Consider the following 12,065-nt stretch of genomic DNA (forward strand, 5'->3'; position numbering starts at 1 on the left):
ACTTCTCTCTCTCTCTCTATATATTATATATATATATAATCTATAGAATCACGTGGTCCCCAACCTGTGCTCTTTCAAGGGGGTATTTTGGACTCAGCTCCCAGAATCCCAGGCTATTGGCCAAACATTGGCTGGGCTTCTGGGGCTGGCTGGAGTCCAAAATCTCTCACAAGGTTTACAATTTGCGGTTTGGTGGTTGGGGGGGTGGTGGGGGTACGTCATTCTCTCTCTCTCTTCTCTCTCTCTCTTTTCTATCTATATACAGGGTCCCCAAACTGTGTGCTCTTTCAGGGGATTTGGACCCAGCTCCCAGGAATTCAGCGATCTCTATTGAGTCCAACATGGCCTTGAGGCTTCGGGGCTTCTCTGGGAAGTGGATTCCAAAACTCCTTAAAAGGGGATAGTTTGGTGGTACACTGCTCTCGGGCCATTCGGGGCACTACGTTTCTTTATAGTGCTTGCTATTCTACTTTTTTACTGGCTGCTGGCTGCCTCTGGTGCATTTGTATTTGTAGTTTTAGTTTAAGGGATGGGCATTTTTAGAATCCTCAGCCGGACGAGAGCTCTCAGGCCTCCACTGGACTACAAATCCCAGGAATGCAACAGGAGGCAGCGTCGAGCAGTAAGTAGTAAAATGGGAAAATAGCATCACTTTCTTAATGAGAGATTGCAATAATGTGGGCAATGTGAAGTGTTTAATGAGGGATAACCTTAGCTCTGGTTTACATTGTTAGCGCGGCTGATCTGAGGGCAAGTCGTTGGGAATGGAGGGCTGTGCCAGATTATGGGCAGCATCTGGCCCTGGATTCTGCAGGTGGGAAAACAACGCGTGCATATTCCCAGTTTTGCCATTCTCAGCAGATGAAAGATTATTGTTTCTGGCTCTTGCCAGGCATTTCTTGACTTATTGCCACCCCATCATCAGCAGCAAGAAATTGCACATTAGGACTTTGTTGTTGTGGCCTTCAAGTTATTTCTGACTTATGGTGACCTAGGAGAGAACCACCTGGGCTTTTCTTGGCAAGATTTTGTCAGAAGGGTGTTGGCCGTTGCCTTCTCCTAGGTGATGAGGAGGATGTGACTTGCCCCAGTGGCCACCCAGTCGTTTCCATGGCTGAGCTAGGATTGAAACCCTGCGTTCTCCAGGAATCGTTCATCAATACTCAAACCCACCATGCATGGCCTCACCCAGTACAAAGGGCTGCAGCCCCGCTAAGAGAGCAGGAATTGCTATAATTGCACAGACATGGCCTGTTACCATTCTGTGCAATTATGCAAGTTTGACCTACTTTCTTATGCTTCCTGTCCTATAGAATTGGGATTTTGCAGTTTGTTGTGGCACCGAAAGCTCCCCAGTGAAGAAAGATCAGGCTATCCTTCCAAAAACTAAAATCCCATGATTCCATAACATGAGCCCATGGACGTTTAAATGGTGTCCATCCTCACTATTTCTGCCGCCTTAGCCTTAGTTTATTTTATGTTGGCAGTTGCAAGGAGTAGGGTCTGTGTACTTACTTACAGGATGCTGCCTACACTTGTAGTGCTCTATTCCACTTTTACTGCTCTGGCTGTCTCCTGCTGCCTTTTTGGATTTGCAGTTGACGGAGGGACATTTAGAATCCTCAACTAGAGAACTTCTTAGGTCTCACTGAACTACAAACCCAAGAATACAACAGGAGGCACCCAGCGCCGTACAAGTGGAATAGCAGGCTATAAGGTGTAGTGAAGTATGTGGTTAGCTAGTATTCTCTTTCTTTCCAATTATTGTGGTACCAGGGCTCAGTAACCTTATCTAAATTGCAGTCGGACTACATAAAATATTCCTTAACCTTCATAAGGCGTGAGAAGACTAATCCTCATTTTATCTTTATCTGGGGATAGACCCTTTAATTAAGACTAATGTTTAATTCCCAAAGGAAAAAATATTTTTCCTCCTCACTCTGTATTGGAATGACAAGCTTTTGAGCAAATTAGTTGTTAATTAATGCAAAAATACTTAATACCATCATCAAGGTCTCGGTTTTGGTCATAAACTTTCAGGAATTGGATGGTCCTGAACTGAGGAGCCCTAGTCAGATGCTGGGCTACAACATCCATCATCCCGACTGCTTATGCTAGCAGTTGGCTATGCCGTCCAGCAAGATCTGGAGGGCCACCCTGTTTTCCCATCTCTGATCTTTAAATTCGACACTTATTTGTACAGTTATTTATCACGTAACATTCAACATGTGTATAATATAACAGACTGCTAAAACTGCACCTTTGTACAGTTTGTTTGTTTTGTGCATATACCGGGATTCGAATCAGGACAATTCTGGAGGCCTGGCTATGAAACAGAAATTGCACACAGGAAACATCACAGAGGACGCGTTGTATTGTTAGTTCTGCTGAAATTCTACCGTTTTTGATGCCAGTGACGTTTTTGGGTGCTTTTCAAGGGGGGACCCTGAAGGCACATTTGCACTGGCACCCGTCCTTCCTGAAGCAGTGAACCAGAAGTTAGATCAGGACGATGCCTGTTGATACTCCGATGTTGGCCCTGGGGTATGTCCCTCGGCCCTCAGTTTTGTCCCCCATAACATATAACATGAAACCCGTGGGAGAGGATTGCCTGGGGAGTTGCGATGTTCAGTGGAACCAGTGTGCTGATCCATTCAGCTTCTTTTTTCCATGGAATTCCAAGGTAAGCTGTTCCATGAATTAAGCCATTATCTATTTTTAGTAAACCGAGTAAGCCAGTGTCTGTTGTTCGAACAGAATAGACGAGGCCACAAATTGTAGTCCAGATGTTCCTGGTCGGTCAGGAAAGCAGATAAAGAATCATAGGGATCCCGTCTGTCCTTGACAGGAGTACATTCCTCTGCGGATTACAGGTTCATTAGTTTGAGTGTATTCCTTGGTTTCAGTTCTGTAAGTACAGGTTTCAGAGATGGGGGAGGTTGCATTTGCTCCCTTAAAAGCTAGCATAGCATGTCAGCTATGAATGGTCCTAGAAAGTCAGATTTGACTCTGGTGCAACCTACTTTGATGTATCCCTATTAGGATTACACATGCTATGTGGGCGCTACCCTTAGAAAACTTTAAAATTCATCCGCCTAAAATTCTGTGGTCCTATGGCTGGCTGGGGCTGGTTTATTAATCCTTGCCTTGTCTGCTTGAGAGGTGTTATCTCTATATGAGTCCTGCTGAATTTTACGATCTTCAGATAACTTTCTCCATCTGTGAGTAAGGGCAGAATATTAAATAATCAATGCTGTGTATATTTTTCATACAGAAGGCATTCTTTCCTGACAAGGAAACCTGTTGTGAAAAGTAATTCTTTCAGACTCAATCCTAATACATCACTAAGCCCCAAATATGATACAAAGGCCTGTTACAGGGGACTGCCAAAATTACACAGCTGCTTCAGCGTCTCTTGGAGGTATGCATTTAAATGATTGCATGGGTCTAAGAGTCCGGGAGGAGGTCACACCAAAGCCACCACCCATTCCTAATCACCGTAGGCAGCTTTTTGTTGCAGCTTCCAGATTCTTTGGAGTGCATGCATATTTTAAATAGCATACTTCCAAAGAGACCCGAAGAGTCATTTTGGCCGTCTGTAACAGGCAAGGTTGCTACGCCCGGTTTCTTCCCATGTAGTAAGGGATGTTTGTGCAATTCACCACCTCCCACATCTGTCCTCATTCCAGACCTAGCCCAGTGACTTACAAATACATGTGGGGTTGTAATTCAAAACCTGCTTAACGGGTCGCATGCGGCGTGGAAAAAAGCTGCTACTGGGGGAGTTGGCACAAGGCTTGGCTTCTCTAATGGTCACTCCTCTAGTTGGTCACATCCTCGTGTAGTCTGAGGCAGTGTTAATTATAAAAGGGCAATAGGAAAAAGGCTACTTTCAACTAAACAGCCATTGTCTTTGATTACATTACTATAACATAATAAAACTCACATACCTCTCTTTAAAATTCAGTGAATAAACGATTACTAGATTATATGGAGTTATAAACATTAACGTCATCCCGTATGGAGGACAGAGCGTTTGAAAGAGGAGGTTATTTAGATAGTAAATGTTGATTTGGCAGCTGGGATTGTTAAAAAACAAAAATTTAGTTTGCTCACTATTTCTATTCATGTCATGTTGAGGAAAATGTGTTACAACATGTCCACATGTTTTCAACCCATGAATGCTGACTCAGCTGTTACACTCCTGAACTAGGTGTCCTTTTACCACAGTTACTCAAGATTTGCTTTGCACTATATGATACGGAAGTTGTGTTGGTATATAATAGTGTTGGAAAGCGATTTAGGTTTCTCATCTATGTGCATAATCAACACCATTTAATATAATAGCATATTGTTGTGTTTATTGCTTGTATTGAGACAAGACATTACTTCTATTTGTTAGCTGTGCGTACATAGCTGACCCATTGAGGATGAAAGCAGTGGAGGGAAAATGCACAAAGAGACACGGCCATAGCAAGAACAGCACAGTGGACCAAAGGCTGGAGGAGCAGAAAAAGAAGCGTCACATTGAAACGATTTAGGACTCGACAGATGAGGAACGACTGCCAGGAAAGGAAAAGAAACTCCAAGAGGTCCTTTGCAAGTTCAGTCTGCAGGTCCGGATTGGCCCAGAACATTCCACAGGTATATTGCCAACTTGACTTTTGTTATTCTCACAGTTATTCCTACTCTCCCTGCCCCTGGTGAATGTTTTAGAGGCCAGTGGTTCCCTAAACCTTTTTGTTGGCCACCGACTGCCCCCTTCCCTCTTGGGCATTACAAAGCCCTAGGTAGCCCCCCCATGCCTATTTATTCAACATATCTTATGTCTTACTGTTTTGCTCGCCCATCATTTAAAACAACTCATGTTGCTTACTACTCCCCTTTGCACACCACTCACCTGTGGGAGCAGCAACTGAAACAGGTGGGCTGACGTAGACAACCAAGAAGCCTTCTCTTTCCTGTGCCACCGCCTTTCGGTTAAAGGGCTGGTGTACAGGCGAAAACGGCTTCTCAGTTGCAGCCTTGTATGGTTGCTTGTTGTTTGCACTCCTTCTGCCACCTGCGTCGTTTGTCATAGCGCAGCCAGGTATGCAGCTGGCAGAACAGTTGCCAGAGAAGCATCTCACCCATTCCAGCCTTGTGGCAAAGGTCTATCATGTGGGTGCCAGAAGCTTCTTGGTTACTGCCTCAGCCAGCTGCTTGATTGCTGCTTCCACATTGTGACTAAGTTGCAAAAAGGAGAAATGCTTCTTCTCTACGCTGAGGATGCGACTTCTCAATCCTTCCTCATTGGGGTGAAGAGAAAGATGCAGCCGGTTTTCTTACTACCATATAGTGGCGGTTACAAGAGGCTACATTGCTCTGGATTGGAGACCTCTTCTTCTTAGTCTTTTCCAACGACAGGAAAGCGATACGAGCAGGCTGGAGGCAAAGCAAAGCTTCAACAAGGACTCCTCATGTGAAAGCTCCTTTTTGCGCTGCGATGTTTCCCGTCTGCCGTGTATCTCTAACTCCTTGACTCTAGTCAGTCCAGTCTGTCCACAAAATGGTGCTGTTTCCACAGCCACAGCAAATGATTGCCTTGCACCCCAATCCTTCCAAAAGCTTTCCCAGCCATTACTAGTGAAAGAGGTGGGGTACGAGTGAGCTCTCATTGGGAACAGTGAAGAGGTTGGAGATGAAACACCACACACCAAGAGAGGCTTTGTTGTGGTTTTAAGGGACCTGAAAAGAATTTTTATGCCACCCGATCCCACATGGTACCACTGGCTCCCCTTTCTTACACACCAATACTTTGACTGAAGGCCCTGCACCATTTCCCCCTCACTGCCCCCCCTGCTGCCCCCTTTCTCCTTTACTCCCCCCTGGATCTTTCTCCCACCCCCAGCGGGGGCATACCACCCACTTTTGGAATCACTGTTTTAGCTCATTTAACACTGAATAATGACACATATGGCACTAGGAGCTTCAGGAACTCTTCTACAATTGAAATTACTAACTATATAAATGATAGTTATAGAGTTGAGCTGTCTTCAGAAATATATCTATGGAAGTTTCTTCTGTTTCTGTTATGGTTCATGCATGCATTTTTGTTGTATTTTTATCCTGCTCTTTAGGGAGATCAGAGCATTGTTTTAGCCTTGCATTAAGTTTGTTTGAGCTTATATTGAATGACTTGCGTCATGAAGAGAGCTGGGCTCCAAGCCTAGTATGTTATCACTGTCTCAACATTGGTTCTCATAGTGCTTTATAAGATTCCCAAGTAATGTCTGTATAATACAGTATAAGAATGGATAAATATCTCAATGTAACTGATGGCATAAAGTATTCTGTTAGAATTTTGGGGTGCTATGGCAGTTTTTAAGATTTGTTTGTGGGGTGGTGAATTATTTGCATAGAACCAGTGGATAAACAACAGCTAATTTAAAGTAATTTTAATGTTTAAATACAGGACTCAGGATTTGAAAACAAAAAAAACATCATATTCCTGTGGTTGATCGCACTCCTTTAGAGCCTCCCCCAGTGGTAGTGGTTGTCGTTGGCCCTCCAAAAGTTGGAAAGAGTACCTTGATCAAATGTCTCATTAAGAATTTCACAAGGCAGAAGTTAGTTGAAATCCGAGGTCCTGTAACAATTGTCTCAGGTAAGAATAGATGTTCACATAACAGTCTGCGTTCTGCATTTATTGCTATTCAGTCCAGATATCACACTAAAGCATATGTGATGCTAACTTAGTCTGGAACCTGAACCACCATAATTTGAACTTGCAATTGTACAACAGGCAAACATGTTTTAGGGCTACTTGTTGGCTTTGCGTTGTAGGTTTAGTCTCTGTAGCTTCAAAAGGTGAAACAATAGTTGTAGCTGTGGTTTGTCCATTCAGCTATAATTATCACAAGCTATGAGTTACAAATTCATTTTCAAATCATATTTTTTTATTCAGCTGTGTTGGCTAAATTATATGGTTTATTAGCTGTCATAAATAAGCTTCCTTAATCATAGTTTGATGTAATTTATTAATTGAGACACTGTCAATAGCGCTAATTTCCTGCAATGCAAACTGAAGACACCACCTGTTGAGAAGCTGTTTTATCAGGGTTGCAGAAACTAGTGTTTCTTCTAGCTTTTTGGACCCAAAGAGGAGAAAGAAGCACTACTGGACGTGAAAGATATACCACTGTAAACTGAAAGAAGGGAAAATTTTGCATTTTTCAAACCCATATTAAGACTTCTACTACCGGTCCTATTGGTAGTCCTACCTTGGGTAGATCCATTAAATCAGTGTGGGTTACACAGGTTTTTAATTTCCATTCAGCAGTGGATCTACTGTACTGTGGACTAACAGTAGGATTCAGGTCTATGGGAAAAAATCCAACCAGAACTGAATGTTTTAAATACTGTTGATTTTAATGCAAAAATTGTGTGTCTGTTGAATTCTCCTGTTGAGATCATTGTAATTTTAAGGAATAAGATACCACCAGTCTTCCTTATCTATAGATTCTGCAGCCACGGATCCAACCATCCATGGCTTACAAATATTTACACACACACACACATCCAAAAAGCAAGTTTTGATTTTGCCATTTTATATAAATGACATCATTTTACTAAGACATATTATAATAGGACTTTAAGCATCTGTGGATTTTGGTATCCACAGGTGATCCTGGAACCAAACCCCAGCGGATACTAAGGGCCCACTGTAGTTCAAGGCTTTCATCTGATATCTAAATGTTATAAGTAAATCACATATGGGAATTGTGCACCCTGCCATATGTTGTTGACCTGACTATCCTTGCAACATCTGGAGGGCCACAGGGTCCTCACACATGAAAGCAAATATTACAAAGAATGTCCCAAGGGTGGCATCACTTGGAAGAATCTAGCATTGATTCCCACGCATCCTGCGTCAGGTGGAGGAATGCATTTCATGGCAGTGTGGCTTTCCTGTTTTGAACAACAAAATAGTTGCAGCCCTATGTATAGCCTGTCAGTTAATTCTATATTTTTACAACTAGAAAGTGTCCTTTTACTTTATTTAGTATTTAAAAGTAACATTTTCTGCTTCTTTTGTTTTCTTTACAGGTAAAAAACGTAGGCTAACCATAATTGAATGTGGATGTGATATTAATACAATGATTGATCTGGCTAAAGTTGCTGATCTGGTATGCTGATACATTATTTGACAAACATGCTTATAGTGGGGTTTCTTGCTTCTTGTATGCTAATTCCTAGATGTATATGATTTAAATTTTTATATAGCATTAGTCTCTATAGATATTAATTTTTCCAGAATTCTAGCTAAAAGAGATTTCTTACTTCTGAAAATTATCTTGGAAATTGTTATTTTAAACTGAAAACGTGTTACAGTTCATTGTTGGTACATTCATTTTCAACTGACTGTTAATTTTTTTATTTCTTAGGTTTTGATGCTAATTGATGCTAGTTTTGGATTTGAAATGGAAACATTTGAATTTCTGAATATTTGCCAGGTACATGGCTTTCCCAAAGTAATGGGCATTCTCACACACTTGGATACCTTAAAAAATAACAAGCAGCTTAAGAAGACTAAAAAGAGACTAAAGCACAGATTCTGGACTGAAGTGTATCAGGTATGATCTTGCAAGAATGGTGCATAAATGAAGCAACAGAGTTCTACTTCTTTGGGTGATTTTTACACAATTTAATTTGATTCTATCTTGAAAATGTGTTGGCTTTTATAGCTGAATGTATATTTAGATCAGTGACTTATTAATTAATTAATTAATTTATATTTATTAAAATATTGATACCCAGCTTTATATCAAAGTTCTTGAGGCAGCTTACAAAAAGCATTAAACTGGGTTAAAACAATAAAATAAAATAAAAAAATATTAAACTGCAGCAATAAGCTACAAAGTTCAATATTTGAGAGGATTATTACATCATATGTGGCAATTATCCCTAAGAATGCAAATGAATAGTTATGTGGAACAACTCTCCATTAGTTGCATCATTTCTCTATATTTGCACATTACCTTAACTTGTAACAGTGATGTTTATGCTTGACTATGTGGCATAAATCCCATTGTTGATTCTAATTAGTCCCATCAATTGGCTTTACATAAATAAAGTATTTATTCAGCAATCCGTTAATTGAGTCTACCTTAGTTGAGACTAAAAGTTACATTCTGGTCAGTTGTGGGAATTGGAAGCCCTTTACCCATGTTAGATTATAGCTCCCAGCATGCCTCACCAGTGATTATTTCAGTTTAACCACATCCAGAGTGCTGCACGATTCCCATATAATTATGCCTTAGTGACATGCACTTAATCCCCCCAAAAAGATGCCAGCAAGAAATGTTGAATGTTGTGATCTATATAAAATATGTTATTTATTATTATTATTATTGCTTATTTTACTGTAGTTTTTACCCCCTCTCCCATCCCTCTTATTTTACTAGAGCTTCTGTTTTGGTTCTGTTAATCATGGGGTGAGGAAAGATGAACAAGAAATTGTGTAAGGCACTGAAGCTTTATTCTTCTCATCAATAAGTCTTACAGACACAGCAAGCCAAGAGCTGTAGAAAAGATGTTTCACCTGCAGTCCTGTCAAATCATAAGCGTACAAGTACGCTCTGGTACATACGGGGTGAACCTGAGCTCTTGGCTACTGTGATGGACAAACCATCTCTGTAAGACTTATTGATGAGAAGAATAAAGCTTCAGTGCCTTACACAATTTCTTGTTCATCTTTCCTCACCCCATGATTAACAGAACCAAAAAAGAAGCTCCTTGGTTTACTGTGATGGACAAACCTTCTCTGTGGTGGGTTATAGACCGCCGCTTTGAGGAGGTCTGCCGCCGCTGCCGTTTGGTCCGTAAGGGAGCTGCCGCAGCCACACCGCACAGCTCCCTTGCGGAGCAAAAAAGAAGCTCCAAAATTGAGCTTCTTTAAGTGGCGCCTCTATGACGTCGCGAGGCGCCAGGGGCGGACTCGCGACGTCATAGACGCCACGACACGTGCGGACGCACAGCGTCCGATACGTAAACATGGCGGCCCCCATGTGGAGGGGCGCCGCCATGTTGTACGTATGGAATACTTACTAGGGTTAGGGGGGTGCGGAAGCACCACCCCTTCCTAACCCTAATACGTATTCCATACGTATCTTTTGGCGGTTTGTAACCCGCCTGTGTCTGTAAGGCCAGTCAGAGTTTCTGTGATTCCTTGCCTTGTAATCATATATGAATTGAACATTTGTCTGGCTTCTGAGGCCTTAATAAGTACTGCCCACACAATTTCCAGCATATTGTTGCAGTCATTCATGAGGGAAAAGGATGAAAATAATACACCACTATCTTTGTCTAGAATTAAAGCAAGCACATAATCCTATGTTCTGTGCTAAGAGGAAATCACAGCCTTCCTAGAAAACTAAGTAATGCATTGGCGCAATGGTAATGAGAGAAATGTCTTTTGTATTTGTTGATATAGGGTGCCAAATTATTCTATCTCTCCGGGATGGTACATGGAGAATATCAAAAACAGGAAATCCACAACCTGGGACGCTTTATCTCTGTTATGAAATTTCGTCCCCTTACTTGGCAGACATCTCATCCATATGTTCTGGCAGACAGGTAATGTCTGTATTAATTTTGTTTGTGTGGAGCCTTCTCTCATGCTAGATTGTTTTTGTTACATGAAATTGCTGGTATTTTATCCTAGCAGAGAGAGTGAAGTTAATAAAATCTTTCAGTGCATGGGAATTGTCTAAATGGGCCAGAGTTGTTACATGTGCGCTGGGAAGATATGGATCTTAACTGTAAATAGCAATGATCTCAAGTGCTGTAAAGTTAACACGGGGGGGGGGGGGCAAATTAGTTTAGTTAACAGCTGAGATGCACGAATTATAAGCTTACATGTTACTACAGAGAGAGATGTAAAAATAAGATGCTTAATATCATGAGCCTGAAGGTAGTGGTGGGAACCATGTCACTCTTCAGATTTTGTTGAATGGGAGCCCCCATCAGCCCTAGTTAGCATAGGAGTTAAAGGCTAACAACATGTGGAGGGCTCTCATCCCTGTTCATAGTTTAAAATCCTGCTAATGTCAAGGTCGTGCCAATTTAGATTATTATATTCCCCTCATTTTTTAAAATTGCAATTACCTCTGTTGTGACTTTCAGTATATAATTTTTCTAAAGAAAATTATGAGTAATATCCAAGTAAACTGTATTATGTTTTTTCAAAATGTTTCAATGTCTAATTAATTAACAGTATCCTTCCCAAATGAACAGAAGTGGCAAATGGCTCTTTGGGGCAGAAGGAGGCATGCCAACTGGATCACTTGCTTCCTGCAAACTTTCCCACATAGTAATGGATGATAGATTCCCTTTGGGCAGGAAGAGAAGGAAAGGGCAGTCCAGCAGGAATACACTCTGAGACTCTCTTTACTTCATTCAGCTTAAAGGGCTGTTTTTTCTTCAGGTCTGGAGATGGGGAAAGGTTTCTGTGGCATGCATTTCCTGCCCATCCAAGTGTTCTAAATACTGGGTCTAAATACACCTCACAGACACACAGACAAACATATTTGAAGCATGACGTGTTTTCTCCAGGTTAAACTTGAGGCACACCTTCACTCTTACAATCTAATATGTGTATACTTCCAAAAGTATCTTCAATCAAATATCTTCTTAGCAATTGTAGATAAAGGTAAAGATGACATGAATGTCTAGTCATAACCAACTATAAGGATCAGTGCTCATCTCTGTTTCTAAGCTGAAGAGCCAGCGTTGACCACCTGAGTCATTTTCGGACATGTGGCCAGCATGACTGCACTGAACGCTGTTACCTTCCCACCAAAGTGATACCTATGTATCTACTTGCATTTGCATGTTTTCGAACTGCTAGGCTGGCAGAAGCTGGGACTAGTGATGGGAGCTCACCCCATTATGCAGCACTCCGGTATTGAACTGCCGACCATCTGATCTTACAATAGTCAGAATTGGTGTCTTAAATGCAAAGGCACCACATCCCCTTTTAGTAATTGTAAAGTATCCCAATTACCTCCCTGCATCATCTGGAG

General features: G+C 41.5%; 1 protein-coding gene across 1 annotated transcript in view; it reads left to right on the plus strand.

The window, feature by feature from the left end:
* The window catches only part of BMS1 (BMS1 ribosome biogenesis factor), a 57,438-nt gene that overhangs the window by 23,534 nt on the left and 21,839 nt on the right, over positions 1 to 12,065 (plus strand). The window contains 5 exon segments of the mRNA XM_042459864.1: positions 6,455 to 6,473; positions 6,475 to 6,646; positions 8,089 to 8,168; positions 8,427 to 8,615; positions 10,475 to 10,617. Of these exon segments, the coding sequence (XP_042315798.1) occupies positions 6,455 to 6,473; positions 6,475 to 6,646; positions 8,089 to 8,168; positions 8,427 to 8,615; positions 10,475 to 10,617 (603 nt within the window).

This window comes from Sceloporus undulatus, chromosome 3 (assembly GCF_019175285.1).
Source record: "Sceloporus undulatus isolate JIND9_A2432 ecotype Alabama chromosome 3, SceUnd_v1.1, whole genome shotgun sequence".
In the NCBI taxonomy this organism is placed as follows: Eukaryota; Metazoa; Chordata; class Lepidosauria; order Squamata; family Phrynosomatidae; genus Sceloporus; species Sceloporus undulatus.